Raw genomic sequence first — 26,902 nt, 5'->3', positions numbered from 1 at the left:
TGTTTCTCTGAGGAGGCCTTACAAATAGCTGTGAAAAGAAGAGAAGCCAAAAGCAAAGGGGAAAAGAAAAGATATACCCATCTGAATGCAGAGTTCCAAGGAATAGCAAGGAGAGATAAGAAAGCCTTCCTCAGTGATCAGTGCAAAGAAATAGAGGAAAACAATAGAATGGGAGAGACTAGAGATCTCTTCAAGAAAATGAGAGATACCAAGGGAACATTTCATGCAAAGATGGGCACAATAAAGAACAGAAATGGTATGGGCCTAACAGAAGCAGAAGGTATTTCTCTCTTTTTTTTCCTCCTACTTTTTAATGAGATTTTAATTAAGATCACTTTTAATGTACCAGCTAAAAGGCAAATAACTTTTCAATCATGAGACAAAGTGAAACTGCTGGCAGAGAGAATGGGCAGTTCAAATTCACACACCAGCATTCAAAAACACTTTCCCTCAAGATATTCGCAACAAGGGGGGCATTCTTTCTGCTTTCCAATCTCATAAACCAAGTTTTGCAAAGTGACTTCCACTCAGTCTGCCTACATATGACTCCTCATCCGAGTCAACTGAAGCCTTAATGGTGGTCCAGCTTCTTCAGTACACCACAGAGGTGAATAGCAGAGTTGTGACTAAGTGAGCTCATAAACTAAGAATATCCTTATTCATTGTTAATCTATAATTGTAGCACACTCAGTGCATGCTTATTATTATCACTCATGCCATCTCTAGGGTCGCACAGAGTTGGACACGACTGAAGCGACTTAGCAGCAGCAGCAGTATGTCGTCTGTATGTGCAAGTCAACAGTCAAAACCAAGAAGCTAATCATTTTTTAAGTCAATGTGTGTCTTAAGGCCAGCCAGTTTTCAGAACTGGCCCAACAAATTAGCTCTAATATAGCTCATTACAAAGGAGACACAAAGCAAATTATAACAAAATAGAGCAAATTAAGTTTCTAAATTTGTTAAGTAACCCTGATACCTACACTAAGATGTTGATGTGAGGGATCTGATACTCTTATTTAAGGAACGGTATTCCAACCAAACCATTTGCTTCTTCTCATCTACAATCTCACATTCTGATGGCCTCTAGGAAGCACAGTATATTTCGGTACTTTTTAATTTTTCTATTTTGTTTTGTTTCTGACCACACCACGTAACTTGTGGGATCCCAGGTCCCCAACCCAGGCCCTCAGCAATGAAATTACAGAGTCCTAATTGCTGGACTGCTAGGGAATCCCCTCTGTAGTTTTTAAAAAATTACATCCTAAAAATACCTGAAATAGGCAAAATTAAACGTTTCCCAAGTAGCCTGTGCTAGCAGTGTCACCTCTATACAAAAGATCTATTTATTTTACAATAAAGAACCACAGGGCTTTCTTGAAATTCTTACTTAGGACAAGAAAGTAAATGTAATCTCTGCATGTAACAAACTTGAGTGGGTTTAAACAATATATTTGTTCTCTAGCCATCTCCACACTGAAGGTTAGTTAGTATCTGCGTCACCAATGTTCGAATATCTAGCACTAACGGAGAAGGCAATGGCACCTCACTCCAGTACTCCTGCCTGGAAAATCCCATGGATGGAGGAACCTGGTGGGGTCCAGTCCATGGGGTCGCTAAGGGTTGGACACGACTGAGCGACTTCATTTTCACTTTTCACTTTCCTGCATTGGAGAAGGAAAGGGCAACCCAGAGAATCCCAGGGACAGGGGAGCCTGGTGAGCTACCGTCTATGGGGTCGCACAGAGTCGGACACGACTGAAGCAACTTAGCAGCTTAGCAGTGTAGTAAGATATAATATAGGCAAACACATTATGTATCTGTAGAGGAGTCAAGTATTTTATTCCCTGAAGAATGTAAATACTCAAGCTTTGCATAAACATCACATATTCTAAATTTTTCTAGACTGAAGAAAAATATATCCAAAAGAACATAATGAACATGCAATTTGTATTATGCTACTTACCTGCAGTTGCTAAGCAGGAACTCATTAAGGCAAACATGACAATCACACAATGAGAAGTCATTTTTATTTCTCCAAAAGTGTGTCCCATTCAGTCACCTCAGCCTGTAGTTCTTCAGATTATAGACAATCGGTGCAAATCAAAAGTGGCTTTAAAATCTTTCTTTCCAATTTTCAAATTGCCTGTAAAAATACACATTTTAAGAAGAAAACTTAATGTAGGAATTTCTGTTCATAAGTACATATTAAAGTAAAATGAAGAATTCCTAAAAAGTATAAGAAATTTACCCTAAAAGATGACTAGACGGCCCTCAAGCAAACTGGGGGGGAGGGGGGAGCAGTAATTACCAAATAAAGATTTTTACAGCGAATACTTTTGCAAATACATGTTTGCTTTGATGTTTTAAATCTTTGGTTTTATAGTAAAGTTTCAAGAGTATAGAATAAAATCAAGGTGCACTTATAACATCATCAGTCATGTTGGAACACTAATCAATGACACTTAATAAGTGAACTTCAGCAAAAAAAAAAAGATCAACTCTGATTAGAACTCAATCTAAGATGCAAACCATTATATATAGCATAGATAAACAAAAATATCTTATATAAAGCATATATAAAAATATATTTTTATATTTTTTAATTTTTATTTTATAAATTTTTATATTTTATATTTTTATTTTTTTATCAACATCCTATGATAAAGCATACTGGAAAAGAATGTGAAAAAGAATATATATGTGTATAACCAAATCACTTTGCTATATAGCAGAATTTAACACAAAATTATAAATCAATTAGAGTTCAATAAAAGTTTTTTAAAAGAACTCAGTCTAATGTTATAGTGACAGACCTATCATAAAGATCAAATTAAAACATTAATCTAGAATCAATCTGAAAACATAAGGAACCATTAAAAAGCAAAATTCTTATTTCAACTGTTTGCCAACATTTTAACATGTGAAAACTTGTCTCTCAACTCCATCTGAGACTATCTGGTTACTTGACTAGAGGATCCAAGAGGCTTTTTAAAAACTTTTCCTATCTAGAGCCTTGAAATGACAAGTTTTGTGAAGGTGGGATTAACTGGAATATCCTCCAATGACCCTAAAAATTACCTCATTTAGACACTGCAACGTATTGATAAATTTTCCAACCTTATCTCCCTGAGTCTGGAACAACCCATAGAAGCTGCAATTCAACAAACATTTATTGAGCACCTACTATGCTCCAGGTGTTGCGTAAGGACATGATTCCTGGTGTCAGGAATAAAAATTATCTGACAACTGGATAAAACTATGATGACTCTGCCTGATCTAAGCTTCGGACAGGCAGGATCACAAGTTTCTAGGATCCACCTCAAACAGCTAGAGACCGCAGCCCTGTTACCCAGAACCAGAAAAATGCATCCCCAGAAACAGCATGCTACCTTCAGACACAAAGCTAGTTCGGGCACTTGCAGACACAGTACAAATACATAAAAACAATGGCAAAACAAGCTCGAATTAAATGGTTTTAATTCACTGCATCAAGTGTGAAGAGAAAGATATTTTAAATGCATCTCTGTAGTAGCAATACTAACAGCCTTGGAGAAGGAAGGAAACAGGGTGATTGGGGTACAGTGGTAGGAGAGGGCGGAAACCTTTTCAGTGAACTCCCTTTTGGGTTTACAAGTATTACCTACCCAGCAATAACAATAAAGTTCGAATTTCAAAGATAATTTTTATATATGCTTTAAAACTAAACTATTATGTATGCAGGAGGCACTGTGGTCCAATCTTGGTAGGAAAATAGTTTTAGAAACCTAGTATGAGTAAAATACAGATTAGAGTAGCAGTAAAGGGTCTGCATAGGTGTGAATCCACTCTGCCACCTCCCAAATGAGTGATGTTGACCTGGACACTCTGCATGGATGAAACTATCCTCCAAACTATTGTGAGGATTAAATGAGTTAACATAGATACATTGTTTAGAACAGTGCCTAGCTCATAATAAGCAATGAACAAATGTTAGCTATTATTATCATTATTGGTCCATTCCCTTTGAGGTATATTTATACCAAGAAAGCAGAAAAATTAGGGTATAGCTATTTACATAATTTTTAGCTACTGAAAAATCAGTTTAACTTTTTGCTTACTGCAAAATAAACATTACAATGGACACCAAAAGGAGATAAGCTAAAGAGCAGATCGCTAAGAAAACAAAGGTATCAAGCAAATTGAGGCACAGTTCATTGGTGGCACAATGGTCTTATCTCAAAAACTGACTAAATTATAGACATAACTCTGGACACCATAAAATTGTTTCCAATCACTGCTTAAAGTGATTGCCACCATAATTCCGCATCACCTCAGATGTAATGGAAGTCTCCTCGGTTACCTTAAAAATCAATGACCCAAAAGAAAAAAAAAAATCAATGACAGCAAAGAGAATTTGTCCCTATTTTTTTCCCTTCAAAAAATTAGATTTCCTGAATGGATGGATAAGGAAAACTCTAGAAGAACATGTTATTTCAACAAATACTAAAAAGGCAACTTTTATAAAGCAAAACCGTATAAGGAGATCTCAGAAGATGACTTCCCAGAGGGTTTTTATGGTGCACACAAACTACATAACCAGCACGAGGCTTGTAGGAATATTTAATACACTTGTGTCACCCCCTGCCTTCAGCTGCAGAGGGTCTGTGGGGCTGTGCACATTAATCCAGGGCTTAAACCAAGTCTGAATGAACCTGGGAGAGAAAGGCAAACGGCTCTATTAAAAAAATATAGACTGCAAATTGCTGACAAGAATATTGGGTAATTATTAAAACGCAGCAATTACAGATATAATAGAGCCAAGCTAAACAGTTTGATGCCCAAAGGCAAACCACAGCAAGTTTACACCGGATCTTAAAACATCTCTGAGGAAGTCCAAGACAAGTTGAAACTTACACACTGCTGCTTCAAACAAAGAAGGAGCTTTTCTTCTTTTAGCTTAAAAGTACCTCCACAATGTAACTTGTTCAAAAGAGAAAATAAACTGCAGAGAGTTTTTGTCTAATCTTCCCAATGTGGTGACAGAATCCTAAGGCAGAGGAGAATAAAAAGGGAAGTGTGTCATTCCATTCATTGGAACTCCAGTTTTGGCCACGACTTGCACATATCAGCAGCTGAACACACAACCTGGGGATCAGTTCCCTAACTAGGAGAACACAGGATGATCAAAAGCTTCGAAAAAGTCACAGATCTGGAACAAAACTAGGGAATTCCCAATTCTTTTCTTTCTCTGAGGTTATATCACACTCCATCTGCACAGATCAGGGACTCAACCACCCTGGTTTCCTGACCTCTCTGTATCTCTTTGGACTTTAAGAACAAATAGCTTTCTTTAGATATATAAATAGGGTGCTCAAAATCTTAAAAGAACAATTTGAAAGATACTGTGAAACAGTCATTTTGCCCACATTTCAAAGTAATGTATTCCATTCAAAGGGTACCAAAACTTATAGTATCCACAAATGAACAAAAAATAATTCTGAGTGAGACCTTAATGGAGTTTTTTAAAAATGAATGTGATACTAATTCTTCTAATTTTCCCTGAGTCTATTTCTAAGGTCATTTAACTTAGTGCATTGCCCCACATTCTCTAGTGATACAACGAGTTCACAGGGAAAGACCAGGATAAGCTGAAAACCCCTACCCAAATGAGTCCTGAAATACATCATGGTTTTTTGAACAAATATTCAAAAGGAATTGACTGGGAACTATTGGTATTCCCTGGGTTGATCAGGAATTTTTTTAAGCGCAAACCTTGCTCTATCTTAGAGGGAAAACGTGGTGAAACAATGCTTGGCAATAAGCTAACAGCCAGCAAAAAGGTTACTAACTGCCCCTTAGATACCTAACACAGTGGCTAAGAACATGAGATTATTCAAAATTGGAACCTACAATTAGCTTCCACCCAATCAATTTCTCAATTAAAAGAATTAGCCTGCTAAAGATAACATGAATAGCTTTTAAACTTAGACGAGCTCAACAGAATTCATGGATGAAGAGAAGCCCAATCTCCAAGACCAGCACTTGACCAAAATATTAACAATAAGGCAGAGTCAAGACTAGAAACAGGGTCTTCCCATGACAGCACTCTATCTTGAAGTTCCAGGTCAGTTGCCACAAACTAGTAACCGTTTTCTCTCCCTCAGTGCTCAATCTCTGGAAACAGAATGTTTTCTCCAAGAGAGAGGGAAGCCTGCCATAGCTGCCATCAGACATCGGTACCTCCATGTTGACACGTGCACTTTGCACAAATCATTACTGATCACAAACTAAGACTTGACTTCAGGACTGTGGTGGTGGTCATAATAAATAAACAATCCTTGGTGATGCTATATGACTCAAGTTCTTTGAAGATAAACACAAAGCTTTGCATTGTCATATCTTAACACTATGACTATTCAGCCTCCAATATGGAAAATATTCAACAAATGTGAAGATCTTAAAGATGTGTATATTGAGTGGAATAAAAAATGACCTATTCCCTAAACCCAAATAGTAAATAACACCTGATTTTCTGGTCCTTCAGCATGAAAAAGGTTTTCTAGCAGATCATTAAAATGTTTCTAGTTTGCCATTTAAGTGAATTTTTTGGAGAAAGGTATACTGTTAAGTCTGCAAATGGTTAAATAAAAGCTGGTAGAAGAACTGCTCTGATGGATATTCAAAATGTTATTCAGGGGATTTAGAAAAAAGGCAGGATGGATGACATCAATATATAGCTTGGCAGCCTGAAAAAAGGGGTGTATAGGATACAGAACAGATACTATTGTTTGATGACATTTGGATGCCCTTTAAGACCTGTACACAGAGACAGCAAAACCACCTTACTGAGTCACAGCAGCAACTCTCCCATTTCTCTACAACACAGAGAAACTGGCTAATCCCAAATCCCCATTTTCAGACAGACTTGGCACAAAGAGGGGGAAAGTGCTGGATGTGGATAAGAAATCTTTGGAATTGCATCCAAGTATAATCAATATTCAATATTTACTATGAGGAGCTGGGCACTCTTAAAGATATCAAAGATATAGCAGGGAAAAAAGGAGCCAAAAATCCTGCCTTCGTGGTGCTTATATTCTAGTAAAGGTAACACCATCTGCTACATTAGGCAAGAATTTAATTTCCTGAGCCTCATTTCTCCCTTCAGTAAATCTTTATTGCTTATTCCATGCCAGGGAATGGGAATATAATGGCCACATTATATATTCCCATTTTGCCCTCATAGACTTAAAGTGTGGTGGGATAACCAGCAAATAATCACCAGAAAATGTAATTATAGGCTATGCTAAGAGCTCTTTAAAAAAGTATCACCGCTTGAAGGATAAGTAAAGATTTACAAGCTCTGGTGAAGGATAACATTACAGATAAAGGAACTATTACAAGTCACTGATGCTGAAGGGAGCTTGGCTGCAGAGTCAATAGAAAGGGGAAGGAACAGGTTCAAGAAAGAGTTTAAGCAGGAAAGCGCGGCATGATCCCAGTAGGTTTTTAAAGTTTCCCTGGTACGGGCAATGTGGAAAACACTATGCGGGTGGTTTAGCTGCTCAGTTGTGTCCAACTCTTTGCAAGCCAATGGACTATAGTCCGCCAGGCTCCTCTGGCCATGGAATTTTCCCAGCAAGAACACTGGAGTGGGTTGCCATTTCCTTCTCCAGGGGATCTTCCTGACCCAGGGATTCAACCTGCATCTCCTGCATTGCAGGGGGTCTCCTACATCTCCTACATTGCTAGTAGACTCTTTACCACTGAGCTACCAGGGAAGCCCATGTGGAAAACAGCTGGAGGTTTCTCAGAAAACTAAAAACAGAACTACCATATGATCCACTTCTGGCTTTATACCTAAAGGAAGTTAAACCACTGCAAAAGAGATATCTGCAACCCCATGTTCACTGCAGCATTATTTGCAGTAGCCAAGACATGGAAACAAACTACATGTCCACTGATGGATGACTGGATAAAGAAAAGGTGGTGTGTCTATAATGGAATATTACTCAGCCACAAAAGAAGGAAATCCTGCCATTTGCAACAAAACTGATAGATCTCGTAGTCAATATGCTAAGTGAAGTAAGTCAGAGAAAGACAAATACTATATGAGCTCACTTATCTGTGATATCTAAAAAACTGAACTCTTAGGAACAGAGACCAGATTGGTATTGCCAAAAGCGGGAGTAAACAGTAGAGGAAATGGGTGAATGTAGACAAAAGGTACAAACTTCCAGTTATCTAAATAAGTTCTGGGGATAGCATGTACATGATGACTGTAGTTAACAATACTGTACTGTACATTTGCAAGTCGGTAAGAATCAATCTTAAAAGTTAACACAAGTATTAAAAATCTGTTAACTATGTGAGGTAATGGATGTTAACTAAACTTACTATGGTAATCATTTTGCAATATACAAATCATTATGTTGTATTTTATGCAATGTTACGTGTGAATTATATCTCAATAAAACTGAAAATTTTTAATTAAAAATAAATAAAGACTTTTCTGGGTACCATGTGGGGAACACACCAAAGGAGCCCAGAGTGCTAAGATGATCAGTTAAAACTCAGACAGCAGTCAGACAAGATAGGTGGTTTAAATTAGAATGGAACCTCAGTTTCTTGATTTGTAAGAAAATAAACTAAAGAAAGCTGAGTGCTGAAGAAATGATGCTTTTGAACTGTGGCATTGGAAAAGACTCTTAAGAGTCCCTTGGACTGCAAGGAGATCAAACCAATCAATCCTAAAGGAAATCTGTCCTGAATATTCATTGGAAGGACTGATGCTGAAGCTGAAACTGCAATACTTTGGCCACCTGATGCGAAGAACTGACTCACTGGAAAAAACCCTGATGCTGGGAAAGATTGAAGGCAGGAAGAGAAGGGGATAACAGAAGATGAGATGGTTGGATGGCATCACTGACTCAATGGACATGAGTTTAAGCAAGTTCCAGGAGTTGGTGATGGACAGGGAAGTCTGGCATGCTACAGTCCATGGGGTCACAAAGAGTCAGACATGGCTGAACGACTGAACTGAACTGAAACTAACCTTACCTACATCACAGTGTGGTAACAAGGAATCAAGTGAAATTGTACAAGTAACAGCACAAAAGCTGTATTACTTATCATTAGCAGCCTGTCTCTACCAAAGGGAATTATTATCCTGAAGCCTAAGATTAAGTAAAGTCTCAATATTCTGTGCCTACCAGTGGAAAGGAAAAAAGAAGGATCACTCTTGAGTTACCTGGGCTTCCCTGGTGGTTCAGACAGTATAGAACCTGCCTGCCAATGCAGGAGATAAAGGTTCGACCCCTGGGTCAGGAAGATCTCCTGGAGAAGGAATGGCTATCCAACCCAGTATTCTTGCCTGGAGAATTCCATGGAGAGAGGAGCCTGGTAGGCTATAGTCCATGGGGTCCTAAAGAGTTGGACACAACTGAGCAACTAGCACTTTTACTTTTCACTTCACTCTTGAGCTACCTATACTTATAGGTAGGAATTCTACATGAAGACTCAGTAAAAGAAGGCAGGATGCACAGAGGGCACAAGAAGTACAGAGAAGCTGAGTTCTGTTCTCCTCTACCCCTTCAGGGCCTGGTCCACCCTCATTCCTGGCTAAGAGTGTAACCAACACATCTCTGGCCCCAGCAACCTTAATTTCCTCGGGGCTGACCTTCAGTCAGTCCTTAAGAGCCCTCTGTCTATCCCAAGCACAAGAGATCTCACTGCCCAAGCAAAATACAGCATAAAGAGGAGGGTGGGCCTGGATACATCGCACAAGGTTGTAAAAGACCAGGTTTTGTTCAAGTTCAAACAAACTAGGACTGATATTTTTAACTCACCCTTGCAGTATTCCAAGAACCACCTTTCACATTTAATATTTCTGCATCTAAAGATTTCAGTTGCTTATAATTCTAAGCTAGAATTCACAGAGAACTATTCTTAGGGGTTCCAAATCTGGCTTACTCAGATGTATTACATTGGACCAGTCATTTAGCCTCCATCACCCCCTCATCTGCAAAATAGTAATGATATTTTGATTGTAATATATGAGACAGAATATGGGCATGATAACCTAAAACAATATCTGGCCCACATAATACATTTTTTTCCCATTCAGTATGTTTTAAAAAAATAATAGTCATTGAAGTTTTATAGTTAAAATACATCATCTTTAAAAAAAGGCAAACTACCAGTCACAGTATAATATAAACAGCAGTTTACATCAAAGTTTATATTAATTTTGGGATTAGACTTTGTCACCTAGAATTTCAGAAATTCCCTCCATCACCAAAAAGTAATGATTCCAAACCTAATACAAAAGTCCTAAAGACAGTTATCATATTGTAATGCCGTTCCAAAAAGGCAGTAAAGCTACTGCCTCAACAGCTCTTGTATAAGTTACAAAGATCTGGCTGCATGGCCCTCCTCAGTTCTACCATATGATTCCCAAATTAGCTTCAGGGGTTTAGCCAGGGGGCTTCAGAGCTCAGCCTGGCACTGCCACCAAACTAACCCAGATGCCTAGAGGGAAGAAACAGCTATCAGCAAAAGGCTTTATTAAATCACAAAGCGGCAATCATTCCAGCCAAAGCAGCACAGCTGAATATTCTCAGGTCCTAGCTTGCACCAAGTCATTTAAAAAAGCTTTGGGGTGGGACTTCTCTGGCAGTTGAAGGGCTAAGACTCCACACTTCCACTGCAGGGGGAGTGGGTTTGATCACTAGTCAGGGAACTAACATTTCACATGCTGTGTGGCATGGCCAAAAAATAAATTAAAAGTGCTATATCTCCTAGACCGCCAACAGACTATTTTGTACAACATATATTAATTTACCAAAACATTTGATTCACATCTTTATATGCAGGGATTCTGCAAATATATGAATTCAGGATAAACACTCCAGCAATAAGGCTATTGTGCTAATCACAATTAAGCACGTTTTTTTATTCCTCTCACTAACTTCCAAGATAAAATTCTTTCTCTTGGGTGGGGATAATCCCTCAACAGATACATTTGGATCACTCAACTGATATTATTTGGTAAAGAAAGGGTTCAGCCACCCAGGCTTGTGAAACATTAAGAATTAAAACCCTTTGATGGTTGCCCACTGCTGTCAGGATAAAGACCAAAACACTTTGCATGGTTGCTGGATGTTGCCAACTTAGTCCCACCTCATCCTCTGCATGCTCCATTCACGCTCGCCTTAATTCAGTTCTACAAAAGGGTCAAGTCCTTGCTTCCAGAAGTGACCTTCACTGTATTGGAATTCAATGACCCGCCATGGTTCCCCTAACATGGCCAATTTCTAACATCTTCAAGACTTTAGGTCTCTGTATAAGCATTACTTCTTTAAGGAAGCCTCCTCTAATTCTCTTGAAATTAAACTTGGACACCTAGAATATAGTGCAGTCCACCCCCAAAGTAAATCTCCATGTAATTACTTCCTTCCAGGTGTGGCTTTCCTACTCATCTGTTCATTTCAGAAAGAGGGATGACAGTTGCCCTGGCTCACTTAGCATATAGAAGGCAACCAGTGAAGGTACCATCTGGATCTCAAGTATAAAATACTATCTTGTACATTACAATTAAAAGTAGTATGAAAAGACGGTGAGTTATCAGAACATCTCTCAATAATAAATGAATGGTTTCCCTGGTGGCTCAGATGGAAAAGAATCTGTCTGCAGTGCAGGAGCCTTGAGTTGGATCCCAGGGTTGGGAAGATCCCCTGGAGAAGGGAATGGCTACACATCCAGTATTCTTGCCTGGAGTATTTCATGGACTGAGGAGTCTAGCAGGCTACAGTCCAGGGGGTCGCAAAGAGTCGAACATGAGTGAGCAACTAACACTTTCACACTTTTTTTCACTTTCTAACTATTAAGAATTGTATCTAAGAAAGACTCTATACCTCAGGCAGCCTCAAAGGAACAGCAGAGGCAAGAATTTGGGTATCAACACATTTTACAAGCTCAGACAAGTCACTTCATTCTGGGCTTTAACTTTTTCATCTCTAACATGAAGAGATTAAACAAGAAAATATTTTATTCTCTACCTTACTTATAATTGTCATTGTAAGAGCTAAAAACTAATGCTGAATCTTTCCTATAAAATGAGACTTCAAATGCACTTGTGGAAATGTGAAACACGTGATCATGGAGTAGCTAGCAGGAATGACAACAAAACTGCGAAGTATTATCCTAGAAAAACATTCAACTTGACAATATAAGTGTAAAGAAAGTATTAATACTACATTTTTTAACACACAACTTATATAAACAAAAAATATTTAAACAAATTATCTTATAAGCAAGGCAAGAAATCACAAAACCTGAATTTTGTCAGATCTGCCTATTTCATCAAAATTGCCATTTTTATTCTACTCTTCAAACTCCATGAATTCTACTTGTTCTCCTCACCTCATTTCAAAAGTCACTTCTGATTACTCCCATCCCTCTGTAAACACTGTTTCCTTAACATTTTGTGTATAATTTGTTCCATGTTATCCTCTACTTAGAGCCAACTCAGAATGTTAGAAATAGATAACATTTACTCCAACCCTTTAATTTTGCAGATTAGCAAACCAAGAATTAAAAAGTCTCAATGACTGGTCCACTGATACACAGCTAGTTAGTAGCACAGCCAAGACTTGTCCACAGGCTGCTTTGTAATTATTCTGTGGTCGTTCATGTGATTCTGCAACATTCGCCTTCCTATTAGAGGCTAACACGCTGCCACCTTCTTCGGACCTCGCAAAATGTCCCAGTTCCCATCTATGGGGCACCTACTCTGTTTTTCACAACTTCTCATTTCAACCTCCCAAAAACCCAAGGAGACAGATTTCTTTAACTTCATTTTATAGCAATAAAAGTGGGGCTTAAGATGCTAAACCACCCCCAAGCTAGTAAATCCTGGCACCAGGATTTGAGCCCGGGTCTGTCTGATTCCACAGCCTATGATCTTAACCACCAAACAGGAGCTTGTCTGTTGTGGACACCAACCAAGCCCCACACAGTCACTTTCCGATAGTGGCAGCCTGATTAGATTTGACATAAGGGAGAAGTTATTTTGTTTTGTAACCATGGAGGCGAGGCTCAATCAGCAGTTTTATTTCATTCATTCATTATTTATTACCACCTACCAAGTACCAGATGGCACTAGTGGTAAAGAATCCGTCTGCCAATGCAGGAGACCTAAGAGATGCAGGTTCAATCCTTGGATTGGGAAGATCTACTGGAAGAGGGCATGGCAACCTACTCCGGTATTCTTGCCAGGAGAATCCCATGGACAGAGGAGCCTGGTGGGCTACAGTCCATGAGGTCGCACAGAGACGGACACGACTGAAGCAACTTAGCAGCACCACCACCATGTACCAGAGAGTTTCCCTGGTGGCTCAGTGGTAAAGAATTCACATGCCAATGCAGGAGACACAGGAGACATGAGTTCAATCCCTGGGTCGGAAAGCTCCCCCAGAGAAAGAAATGGCAACCCACTCCAGTATTTTTGCCTGGGAAATGCCATGGACAGACAAGCCTGGTGGGCTACAGTCCATGGGGTCGTAAAGAGTTGGGTGTGCCTTAGCAAGTAAACAACCACCATGTACTAGACACTATTCAGAGAGCTCATATGTTCTTAGTGTTCAGGAAACGGTAGCTTTGATTTTTAACTAGGTCACTGACAGCAGCTCCATTCAAGACAATTTACTTTCAATTTGATGGGTTTGAATCCCAGGGTTAAATTGTGCTACAGCTTTGTATAGGGCCAATAACATCCTCCTAAGCCTTTGAGTTCCTTGGCTGAGCTTCCTGTCCTGATGAGGGGGGCTCTGTAGAAATCATACTGATGTTATCACAAAAAGAGAGAGAGGTAGGTAACTCTAAAATGACTGTTACACTAATATAAATTAGCTCTATACTCAACCCAACCCCCTACCCCCAAAATTGGATGCTTCTTCCAGAAGTATAATTTACTACCCCTTGGGTTTAAGTCATTGGTTTCAAAGGACCATACCCCCACCAGCACTACTGACAAAAGCAAGCAGTAATTTCTTTTTTGTTTTTTTCTTTTTGGCTACACTGCACAGCATGCAGAACTTCCCTAATGGGGAACTGGTGGGGATAGAACTGGTGCCCTCTGCAGCAGAAGCACAGTCTTAACCAACGGACCGCTAGGGAAGTGTGCAAATGGGAATTTCAACAGCTGTCTTGAAAAGGGTTAAAACCTCTCTTCAAAATTAAGACAGTAATTTAATTTTTAAAAAACCCATACTCCAATGTCCTTTTTATCTAAACTAAACAATTCTTTTCAAAGAAATTAGAACATCAAAGCAAAACTCAGGAGTTTGGCCTGGCAGCCTCAAGACCATTCCTTAGGGTATAGCCCCGAAGCAACTCTAGAAGGTTCAGTGAGCGGCCCTGTGCATGGGCCCAGAGCCAAGGGAAGATGTCAGGGCCACAAGGAAATTCTGCTCCTCTGCCCCATACCCTCTCCCCCAGCTCTTCTGTTTAATACCATGTTTACTTTTCATCTTCGTAGTCCCGTGGGTTAAAGGGCAAACCACAGGCAGAGAGAAACCACAGCAAGCCCTGGCCTGTTAGAGGTAAAATGGGAGTCTTCCCAAACCACTTTAAGGTTGAGCAGAACCCACTGTCACTGCTTCAAGTCAGACAATTAAAAGATTCAGTGTTCTAGTCTGACAGATCTTGAATGGGGATATTTAAAAAATCAGATTCTCCCTCCAGACATACCTGATAGTGTTCCCTTTTCAATGTCATAAGTGTACATTCAACTGGATCTACAAGAAACCACAAATCTTGCTTCCTCTCATTTATATATTCATCCAACAAATATTTATCTATTTGCCTGCTCAGTCAGTGCCAGGTCTGTGTGGGGATTCAAAAGGGAATAAAATACACAAAAATCCCTGACCTTGTGGAGCTTACATTCTAGTCAGGGGAGACAAAAACTATAAACAAGATATATAATTATATATGAGGCAGAGATAAATGCAGAGAAAATTAATAAAACAGAGAAGCAAGACAGGAAGGTTTGTTTGTGTGCATGTTTGTTTGTTTCAAGTAAGGACCTAACCCTAACCCTAAGAAGTGAACAGTGTAGATATCTGGGAGAAAAACACTACAAGCAACGAACACAGCACATGCAAAGGCCCTGAGACAGAGTGTGTCTGGCATGGGAAAGGGAAGGCAGGTCAAGTAGCTAGAGCAGAGTAAGCAAGCCAGAAAATGGAGGGTGAAGTCAAAGAGGTAACAGGCAAGGGAGCCGGGCTGGTTAAGGCTTTATGGATCATTATAAGGATTGGGGTTTTTACGCTGAGAAAGACAGGAACAAGAGCGTGTTTTAATTAGAGAAATGACAGCATCTGACTTAGGTTTTATCAAGGCCATTCTGACTACTGGGTGGAGACTACTTGAGAGGGGCAGAGGGAAGCACTGCTCCCCGCCCTGCAATCTTGGGCAGACCACCCAAGCTCTCTGTACCTGGCTGTCCTCATCTTTAGAGGGGTTTGGAAAGGATTATTTCTAAGCCCCAATCTAATCCTAAACTACATGACTCTGAGTTGATTTCCTTTGTCTTATCTACAGTTACAATTCATATCAACTGCAAACTTGGTCTTTCCCTCAAGCTTTAGCAGAAGTGGAGCCAAGCTGAATTCCGTTTGACAACATACATGGCCATGCCCATGCCACACACCCAGGTTACAAAGATGGTAAGACTCAATCCTGTTCTAGGGAAGTCTGGAGAAGAAGAAAGTAAATTCTCAGGAGGCAGCAGGAGGAAGACTCTAAGAGAAATAAAGCGAGGAAGCAATCAACCACCTGCCAGGAAGAGCCACGTGAAACTTCAGCAGAGAAGGCGATGATGGAGTTAAACAGGGGGCCACCAGAAAGAAGGAAAAGGAGGGGATGCTAGAGAAAAGACCAGTACTAAAGGAACAGGGCATGAGAGCACAGGGTGTGCTCCAGAAAACATAAGGAGTCTTGTAGGAGCACAGTGAGGTTCATGGGAGAAGTGAAGGAAAATAGCTAAAAAGTAGGCTGAGCTACATCGTGAGTAACCAGACATCCCCTGCCAAGGATAATGGAACAGCAGACATTTTAAATAAAAGAAAGGAAAACAGATCTGTATTTTCAGTTCAGTTCAGTTCAGTCGCTCAGTCGTGTCTGATCTGTATTTTAGAAGGTTCCAATCATAATGGACGAACAATTTGAGAGAAAGATACTGAAACCAGGAAAACCAACTGGAATACATCTGCAATAATCCAGGTGAGATGATGATTTGCAAATAGAGAAGAACATGCCAATTGCAGGGCTTGACCTATAGACCTAGTTCAGTTCAGTTCAGTTCAGTTGCTCAGTCGTGTCCAGCTCTTTGCAACCCCATGAATTGCAGCACGCCTGGCCTCCTTGTCCATCACCAACTCCCGGAGTTCACTCAGACTCATGTCAATTGAGTCAGTGATGCCATCCAGCCATCTCATCCTCTGTCGTCCCCTTCTCCTCCTGCCCCCAATCCCTCCCAGCATCACAGTCTTTTCCAATGAGTCAACTCTTCACATGAGGTGGCCAAAGTACTGGAGTTTCAGCTTCAGCATCATTCCTTCCAAAGAAATCCCAGGGTTGATCTCCTTCAGAATGGACTGGTTGGAACTCCTTGCAGTCCAAGGGACTCTCAAGAGTCTTCTCCAACACCACAGTTCAAAAGCATCAGTTCTTCAGTGCTCAGCTTTCTTCACAGTCCAACTCTCACATCCATACATGACCACTGGAAAAATCATAGACTTGACTAGACGGACCTTTGTTGGCAAAGTAACGTCTCTGCTTTTCAATATGCTATCTAGGTTGGTCATAACTTTCCTTCCAAGGAGTAAGCCTCTTTTAATTTCATGGCTGCAATCACCATCTGCAGTGATTTTGGAGCCCAAAAAAATAAAGTCTGACACTGTTTCCACTGTTTCCCCATCTATTTCCCATGAAGTGATCTCTATTGTAGAGAAGCCAATCTCTATTGTAGAGCTAAGATTGGTGTTTACATGTTAAAATGATGGGAAAAAGTCAAAGGAATGATAAAATATCATGATACATTGGAAATTATATGAAATTCCAATTTCTGTGTCCATAAATAAAGTCTCCTGGAACTCAGCGAAAATAAAGAAAATACCAGTTGAGATCTGCTAAAAGTAAGATACCATGAGACTAGTGTGAGTCGGTGGAGGAGGTAAGCAAAAGGAAATCGAGTATGCCTGAGGATCCTAGCTTGGCAACTGGTGCCACTTACTGACATGTGAAATACAGGAGTTAGGGGCTGGGGACCACAGAGAAATCGTACACTGGGATTGGGACTTAATTTTTCGGTTTTATTGTTGTTTTGTTTTGTTTCTCAGCCCTCTCCAGGGGCATGTAGCGTCTTCCCAAATGGCACAGTGGTAAATAATCTGCCTGACAAAACAGGAAATGCAAAGAGACACAGGCTCAATCCCTGGGTTGGGAAGATGCCCTGGAGTAGGAAATGGCAACCCACTCCAGTATTCTTGCCTGGGAAATGGACAGAGGAGCCTGGCAGGCTACAGTCCATGGAGCTGCAAAGGGTCTGACACGACTGAGCGACTGCGCGCATACGAGGGGCATCTGGTATCTTAGTTCCCCAAACAGGGATGGAACCCACACCCTCTGCAATGGACGCAGGAAGTCTCAACCACTGGACCGCCATGGGGCTTGGCTTAACAGAAAAATCGACAGAATAGCCAGGTAGTTGCTGGAAATAAGGAGACAGACACATAAAAATGGGAGTTAGGTGACTACTGTGACGGAGAAATATGAGCCATTGAATGACGGGAGGAGTGGAGGGAAACATCGAAGCTGGAAAACAACGACCTACACAGAACAAGCACTGAGAAGGGAACCTGAAGAGATCGGGCAGGAAGTGGGGGAAACCAGGACAAAATAGTTCCAGGAAACCAAGGTAATAAAACGTGGGAGACAGTAAGACACCAGAGAGAGGACACTTAAGATGCTGACTGAAAACAAGCTCGGAATTTTGCACTTCGCACCTTCTCTGGCACCCGCCCATCTGGGGTGGCGGTGCAGTGGGCGTGGGAGCCCGCCTGCTGCAGGCCGAGGAGTTTGCCAGAGGTGAGAAGAAAAGAGTCAGTCGCTGAACACCACTAGCCCCGAAGGACGACGTTGTTATGAAAGATTCTGTACCATCGGGAAAGTTTTATTCAACACTCTGGAGGCTTAAGGTGTGAGAAACAGGAACTAAGATCTGTTGGTGATCTTCTGGTGGTAGAAAGGAGATTTCTTAGTTAACACCTGGGTCTCATGGGACCACTAATCCTGAAACTAACAGCAGGCTGTATTTAAGAAAGGCTAGTTGCTTCCAACAAGCACTGAGGACAATAGATTCACTCACACGTCATCCAACTCCCAGTTAGGCTTCTCACCTCCGATTGTTCTCACACTAGCAAACCTAGTCTTTCTCCCAGAGCAGCTTTATACTAATCCGTAGGGACTACATCTTCATTCAAAGCATAGTGTGGGGAAAAGAAAGAAGTGAAAGTGTTAGTGGCTCAGTCCTGTTAAACTCTTTGCGACCTCTTGCACTGTAGCCGCCCAGGCTTCTCTGTCCAGGGAATACTCCAGGCAAGAATACTGGAATAGGTTGCCATTCCCTCCTCTAGGGGATCTTCCCCATCCAGGGGTCGAACTTGGATCTCCTCCATTGCAAGCAGATTCTTTACGGTTTGAGACAGGAGGGAAGCCCACAAAGCATAGTATAAAGTGTAATAAATAAACCATAGCCCCAACTAGTTGGGATGATGCTGGAAAGCCATAATCTGGCACCATTCAGACAGGAAAAGGCTTTACCAGTAATACCAGCTGGGTCCCAAAACACTGGGACCAAGCCCCTCAGTGTCAGCAGAAGCTGCCTAATTCTGCTCCTCTATTTGCACTCTGAGAAACAAAAAGGAGCTGAAGGAGGAAGTGTCTTTAAACCTAAAATTATTCTTAATTTCCAATACAGACTGCTTGAAAAAAAAAAAATGAAAGCCAACAGAATAACTAGCAATTTTTTTTTTTACTGTGTGCCTATGGTCCTTTCTCCTTCACCCTCTGAAAAAAATCAACCCAACCCCCAAAATGGTCATTTTTCTTGGCCTAATTTCCCTATTTTTGTGATTTATAATTGGAAACAGACTGCTTTTTCCTGGCTTCAGGGAACAGGATCTTCAGGGTTATAAGAGTTGCCAACTACAGAATCTCAACCTTAGCAAAATTTCTTTTGCAAACCTCTTACCTATGTAACTACTAGAAATATATATTAATCCCCCCCCAAAAATTTAAATTTAAATGCCTTATATTTTGCAAAAGTGAATTTTCCCCTAACAAATTAGACACCCCCCACCTCTCTCCTAGCCCCCCTATTCAATGAAGCTAAATGGAATCAGGCTTTATGTTATTTCCTATCTGAACATCATCAAAGCCTTATCTAACAAGGTATCTATATAGGATACTTTCTGGAAGCATTTTTTTTTTTAATTTGGTAGAACTGCTTCTACGGGAAATCTCCCTGTTTGCCCACACACTGAATAAAATTAAAACCTTCAATATATTAGAGAGCAGCCATTCTAGAAATGAAATAAAGAGGCCACAAACTGAAAAAAGCATATGTACCCCCCCAAAATATGAAATGTATCAAGTAGGTCATCGTTCTCCTGGCTCCTGTGTCAAAAACATGATGCATCCAATGGCTGCACAGCTTTGTAATGGATGAGTATGATGGATTCAAAACAAAAAAAGCAGCTATGTATTTTTTCATGATTCACAGGGCATATTATAAATATACGGCAAGTAGCTGTGCTGTTGTTGTTTAGTCATTAAGTCATTTCTGACTCTTTTTGTGACGCCATGGACTATAGCTTGCCAGGCTCCTTTGTCTGTGGGATTCACTAGGCAAGAATACTGGAATGGGTTGCCATTTCCTTCTCCAGGGGATCTCTCTGACCCAGGGATCAAACCTACATCTCCTGCACTGGCTCTTTACCACTGAGCCACCCAGGAAGCCCTAACTATCTCTGCTGCTACTGCAAAGTCGCTTCAGTCGTGTCCGACTCTGTGCGACCCCGTGGACTGCAGCCTACCAGGCTCCTCCATCCGTGGGATTTTCCAGGCAAGAGTACTGGAGTAGGTTGCCATTGCCTTCTCCTGTAACTATCTCTATAAAGACACAAAAATAAGAAACTAAGAGGAATGTCTGCTCAGAAAGGACTTGACAAATAGAGACCAACAATAGTAAACATACCCATTTGGAAGATCAGAAACTTCTCCCACACATATAGGGAAGACCTTACATGCAGTGATGCAAAATGTATGTAATGAGTCAATGGTGCTTTCCCTCAAAGTTGAATTTCATTTGCCAGCCAATTGCACAAAGTGTAATATAGTAAAATGAGATAGTTATTCTTTATGGACACTCAGAAGGAGAGTTTTGTGTTTGAGTACATTTTGTTTTAAAGAAAAATACCAGAAAAGAGATAACTTAAAACAACACAGGGGAGTATCACACAAAAGTATTTAGGCTACCACATGAACACAAGGTTTTGAGATTGGAATCTAAATATTTCACCTCAAATAACCTTCCAAGTTTTTTTTTTTTTTTAAAAAGCAACATTCTATTCCAGCAATCATCATGCAGTTAATTATAAAATGAAATTTGCAAATAGCCACCAGTGTATTTTTGCATCCAATGAACAATTTCATGTGTCAAAACACATAAATCACTAAAAATGCTAACGGAATTATACTCCCAAAAGGGAATCTTTTCACACACCGAATGGAATTAAGTATTCATCAAGTTTCCATTAATAAAATAGTATAATCAGAATTAAAAAAAAGAAACCCTAAGTTCTGCTAGGCCCTCCACCTGGTCCACTTGGTGTTCTTACCCATCACTGGTGCTTAGTCATCACACCTGTAAACTCCAGACCTTTTCCTAGGGCAATCTGATCACAGGAGAGCTCAAGGACTAGTATTTTTAAAGACTGTTTTCTAAAGATCATTTTTTTTCAGGGACTAATCAACTTAAATGTGTTTTTACAAATGGTCCATCGGCAAATTCAAACAAAAAGCTGACCTTCGGCCTGTACCAGGGAAATGAATTATGAGCTTGGAAGCACAAACAAGCAGGTGCTTCTTCCTTCTTCTGCAAAAAGTACCCAACCCTGAAGTCCCCTTTCTCCCAGAGCCCGGTGTCCAAGAATTAAGGGAAAGTATATGCCTCTGGATCACCATCCTTTTTCTTAAAGTGAAGACAGAGCTGACATTTCAGACTAGATTCTAAATTATTACTGTGGCAACAATTTAAAATTAAATCCTAAAAATGAACTTTGTCAGGCTAAAGGAATCACCAGCACTAGCAACAGACTTAACCTTTTTTTTTCTATAATTATCTTAAGCAGGAACTATCAAGATAGCCTAAGGGTGTGCTTCTGGAGACCATGTTTCAGACCTTAGGGGATAATCTCAATTTTAAATATGGTCTCCATCCCTTATACCTTTAGTTGTCAGCCTACTAACTCTTGTTTGACCTAGAAAACTGAAGAATAAAACATGCAGAAGAAGGTCCAAATGAGAGGGGCCCCATGCAGAAAATTTAAGAATGTTGCTTCAAACATTAAATACTGCACGTCTTGGTGGAGAAATAAAAACAATTTCCTCCTAAAAGAAGGCAAGAGTCTTGGAAATCTGTGCTAAATCTTAAAACTTTGCAAACAGAGAAAATAAATCTCAATGTCAGTTAACAAACAAATGTGCTATTTCAAAAGAAATAAAAAAAGAAATCTAGAAATGGACAGAGCCCAGGAAATGGACCCAAATCCTTTTTCGTAAGGCACTTCCAAGCTGTGATTTATTTCAGCTTGACTAGAAACCGAACAAATCAGCAATAGCTTGTGTTTTATGAAATGCTACAAAAAGACAACGCTATCATTCCAAGTGTTACTCTGAAGATGTGGAAGCCTCAAATGCCCTGGATTCACTCTTATATTCCAAACTATCCATGTTCCTAAAGGCAATACAAGATTGCTCTTAAGTTAAAGACCCCCAAACCACTAACTTGAATCATGCAAAGTTCAAAAAGTAGTTAATAATTTTTTTAAAAAGTAGTTAATATTTTAAGTTTCAAAATTTCAAAAGAAGTTTAAAACTATAAGCAAAACGCTCCAGTGGAGAGACTGAAACAGAGATAAAATCATTTATAAAATAATTGTTGAATTAAAAGATAAAAAAGGAGAAAAGCCAGAGTGTCCTCATTAACTAATGAACCTGACAATTATAATTAGTTTTTGTCCAACAGCAATAAGGGAAGAAAAAAATACATTTTCAAAATGGATTATCAAGAACAGGGGTAATTTAAAATGACCACAGATCAAATTCATCCAGGAAAAATATTACAGCAATGTTGATACTTACCAGTGATCCTCTAAATGTTAACGGTTCTACCTGCTATGCTTAAAATGTAAAGTCAGAAATTTCCACAAATTTATGATCCTGGGAAGTTGGTCAACAGTTAGGTATTAAAGAGTCTGCAGAGATCACCTTCTTAGTACTCAAAGGACATTTGAGTTCTCCGTGTGCTTAGGCCCAGAGCAGGCCCTCAGAAAAGCAAGAATCACTTGATTTTTACAAGATACAATCAAGTTTGCATGCAAAAAGAAAGATTAATCCCTTTGAGTCTTCAAAAGAATGGGACAATACTTCTCTTTAAGCAAACCAATTTTGTCAATAATGGTGGTTTAAAAAAAAAACAGGCTTTCCTAAACCCTAGGAAGCCTTAAGGCATCCTGCTATCAGGGGACTGGCTAACTCCAACACCAGGAACCTTAAGCCTGTTAGGGAGTTGGGAGTTGCTACAAGTTTGCTGAATAAGTAAACTAAAAGACCATGGAAAGCTAGACTAAATAAAACGCTACTCTGAAGTGTAACTGCAGTATTGAGATTTAGAAAGAAAGGACTTAAGTTTGAAAGTTACTTTAAAATAAAATCCTCTTGACCCTAACTTGGTAAATGAAATAAAGTACCTGATACTCAAGAAGCAAGAAAGGAAACTAACCTACAAAATTGCAGAGATGAAAAACTTTTTTTAAAAGTTAATTTAACTGCTTTTCCAAGCATGTTAATTCCTAAATATTGCTTATATATTTATCTATAGACACACTGCATCTATACTAAACAAACATGTTATTTCTGAACTATTATCGTACTAAAATATAAGCCTCTGAAGAATGTACTGGCATAGAAACTCAACATAACAATTCCTTATTGTCTTGCACTCAGATGTTAATGAAAAATGATAATGACAGGATTGTGAGAACACCAGCCTTCCTGAGAACAAATTCACTATATCCACTCTACTACAAAAGACAAATGAGCTTCATTACAAAAGAATTCACAATGCATCTCTCTGGACTCCCAGTTCTCCTAGATAGTTTGAAATATTATTCAAAGTACACAAAATCATTTTACATATGCCTCTTAATGAAAACAAATGGAAATAAACTGTGTGTGTATTTAATATCTGTCCATACACCACAGAGTTCTAGACATATATCCAATATATAGGCCCTGTCCTCAAAGTTATTCTTACATTCATCAGTTGAAATTAAACCCAGTTCTCCATAGTCAAGTCAGAAAGCAAACTGGTTGTTTTGCTAGATAAAGCCACATTTTCCATTCCTGAAATGTATGCTGAATACTCAAAAAAAACTGGCTTAGGTGCCCAACAGACATCAATACATAGTGTGCAATGCTCCCCCTATTGGCTAATATTCAAAATAACAATGAATTCCCCAGGGGTTGCCTTTGAAGTGCTGGGGTTCAAAAGTAAGTTGGTGATTTTTATGTTTAAAAACATGAGCTGGGTCAACAGTTGTTAAGCAAAGGTGCCATGTAATGGTCAGATTCCATCAAAACAGGAAAAATTAAAGTTGACAAATGACAAAGACAAACTGAAGGGCTGAAAACATGCTGAAGCCTTGAAACACTAAACAATGCAGAATTGAAGCCAAAAGCAGAGAACATCAAGAAACAGAGCAACATCCTTTAACTGACACAATGGCATGAAATCAATTTCATTTTAATAGCCCTTAAGGGGGTAAGAATTATTTCCCTGCCTCCTGTGCCAACCCCAAGCTGTTTCCTAAGGAAGCCAAGTAACAGGGACCAACAATGTCTGGAGAATTAATATGAGAAATGAAGTTTAAAGATCTAAATTAATTAATATAAATCAGAGTTCTATTTATAATTACTTGGAGCCAGTTTCAGAGAAGCTGAAATCTGGCACCCCCGTGGGTAGATCATCTACATTAATCACGGATACCTGATTTGTGTTTCAAGAGATGTGTGTTCAACTCAGTGGGAAGTTGAAGGATGGGAAAAGCTGCCCAAACTCACCGCACACAATTCTGACTGCACTTGCTGCTCTCTGCTGAGTGGCTAAGCTAGCTCTGGAGTCAGACAGAACTAACAGTTGTGTAATAGCCTGGGCAAGTAACTAACTTCTAGTGTCTTATCTGCAAATTAGGGCTATTAATAGTGTTTTTTTCCAGAGAGTTGGTGTAACGATTAAGTGTCCATAAGGCATTTAGGAGAGTGTCTGGCACAGAGTTTGGGCCCAATAAACGTTAGCTTTTATTATTTCCGGAAAGAAAGTAGCTAATTTCACACTGAAGTACCTGTTTGCAACCTAAAGTACTATTCCAGGAAAATTAAAAGGTCTTGACATGTGCTTTGCTACTTGCCGGAGACTTTATCTCCTCCCAAACCCATCGCTTATTTCTCTTGGAAGGGATGCAGAGTTCAGAAAAAGTCTGGTTCCCCATCTCAGTCTGTCATTCCTACCATCCCTTACCCTCCACGCTCCGGTCCAGTCTCCACTGGGCTCACGACAAGCACAGCTAATAGCGGTGCATAGGTACTGTTCTAGTACTTTACATATTTTAAATCATTCAATTGTCACAGTAACATTGAGGCCAATACTATTATTATTCCCATTTCACAGCTAAGGGAATGGAGTGATTTTCTTCTCTCAGCTCTTTTTTGTAGACACTAAATCCATTAAGATCTACTCGGTCAAGGTGGGAGCCAGTATTGGTGGCTCAGATGGTAAAGAAACTGCCTGCCAAGCAGGAAATCCAGGTTCCATCCCTGGCTAGGGAAGATCCCCTGGAGAAGGGAATGGCAACCCACTCCAATATTCTTGCCTGGAGAATCTCATGGACAGAGGAGCCTGGAGAGCTAGCCACAGTCCTGGGGTCGCAGAGTCGGTCATGAAGGAGCAACTAACACACACACACTGTCAAGGTAATTCACGTTTGACAAGCTGGTCCCCTACACTAAATGATTCTGGAAAGTGAAGCAAATGCCCTAATAAGAACAAGACTGCAAGGAGATTCTCCTAGCAACAGTCCAAGAGTTTCCAGATTATTCTAACCAAATGAACATGCTAAGGGAAGCCTTCAAAATAAACCGGGAAAGGTGGCTAGCAAGTTAAAGCGGGAGGGAGGATTCTCTGCGGGACTCAGGGCTGCAGCGCTCGGCGCCGCCCGCAGTGCACCCTGAGGGCGCGGCCCGCGGGGAGTGAAGCTCCTGTTGGTGCGCCAGTGCCGGGGCCGCAGCCTCTGTAATGGCAATTGAGTATGAACCCACAACAAATCTTTCCCACCGACGGTGTCACGCGCCCAGTGGGAAGTGACCAGCGCGCCCCGCGGAGGTCAGAAGAAACCGCGGAAAGGAAGAGTGAGGGCAGGCGCGGAGCAGATGTCCTCCCCAGCACACCGCATCGCCCGGAGCGCTGCCCACCCGGGACGGCCGCTCCCCTGTGCACCTCACAGCGTAAACACCAACCGACCAACGCCGCCCCCAAGAAGCCCAGGGGTCCGGGCGGCCGGAGCGATCCCGGCCGGGAAACAGGCGCGGAACCCAGCGCAACGCCAACAGCCCCCGCGCAGCCTGGAGAGCCCTTGGCCGGCACGGGTGCTGAGCTAGCCTGGCGGCCAAGGGTGTCCCGGCGCGGGCTGCAGCGCCGCTAGGCTGAGCCCGCACGTACCTCGGAGGCAGTGTGTCAAACGGAGATCCACCCGCCACAAGTTGCAGGAAAGCAGAGCAAAGTTTCCCCGCCCAGCGCCCGGCGGCCGCGAGCTCCGGCAGCTGCTGCGCCGCGGCGCAACTACGCCATCCCGACCCGCCGGAGACTTTCTCCTCCTGCAGGGAGCTCAGGGAAGCGCGCAGGGAAAGTGGCCGGGCACGAGAGCCGCCGACTTCCCTCCCTCACTCACTAGGAAGAGGAAAGCGCCACTCGGCGTCCCCGAAACCCTCGATTACCCCCATCGGGCCGACCCAGCGCACTCGCTCCCCCTCACACACGCGGGCGGGGATGGGCAGGACGCCACAGCAATCAGCGCGCGGGGGGAAGGGCGCTCCTCCTCCGCGGTCCCCACCGGAGCTCCGGGCCGCCGAGAAACTCCTCCTCCCGCCGCCCGCCTCCCCTCTCTCCTCCCCCTTTTCCTCTCGCGCTGATGGATGAACCCCGAGCGCGGCCGGAGCCTGAGTTTCCCTTCGGACGGAGGAGGGAGGGAGAGGAAAGGAGTACCGGGAACGGCTGGGGTGCTGCGTGCCCAGGTTGGGGCGAAAGGCTGTGGGGCAGAGGGTCCCAGTCCTCGGAGAAGAGCCACATTGGGGCAGGGGGCAGGGGTGGAACGTGGACGCGAGCTGCAGGGATTCCCATCCTCCAACTAGGTGTTTCCAACTTTTCAGAGCTCTCTGGAAGAGTTGGGTTATTTGGTTCCCTCCGTCTTGATATAAAAATTCTAAAACCTGCGGTAAACCTCTTGCGTACACCCTAGCAAAG

General features: G+C 41.2%; 1 protein-coding gene across 1 annotated transcript in view; it reads right to left on the bottom strand.

Annotated features, from left to right (window-relative positions):
* Positions 1-26,159, bottom strand: part of TGFBR3 (transforming growth factor beta receptor 3) — a 200,237-nt gene extending 174,078 nt beyond the window's left edge. The window contains exons 1-2 of the mRNA XM_068963634.1: positions 26,102-26,159; positions 1,964-2,143 (exon numbers count right to left, since the gene is read on the bottom strand). Of these exons, the coding sequence (XP_068819735.1) occupies positions 1,964-2,051 (88 nt within the window). The 5' untranslated portion in view covers positions 2,052-2,143; positions 26,102-26,159. The remainder of the gene's footprint in view (positions 1-1,963; positions 2,144-26,101) is intronic.
* Between the last annotated feature and the right edge of the window lie 743 nt (positions 26,160-26,902).

Source organism: Capricornis sumatraensis, chromosome 2 (genome assembly GCF_032405125.1).
Source record: "Capricornis sumatraensis isolate serow.1 chromosome 2, serow.2, whole genome shotgun sequence".
Taxonomy (NCBI): domain Eukaryota; kingdom Metazoa; phylum Chordata; class Mammalia; order Artiodactyla; family Bovidae; genus Capricornis; species Capricornis sumatraensis.
The sequence above is the reverse complement of the archived record's forward strand: the minus strand, read 5'-3'. Positions and strand labels throughout refer to the sequence as shown.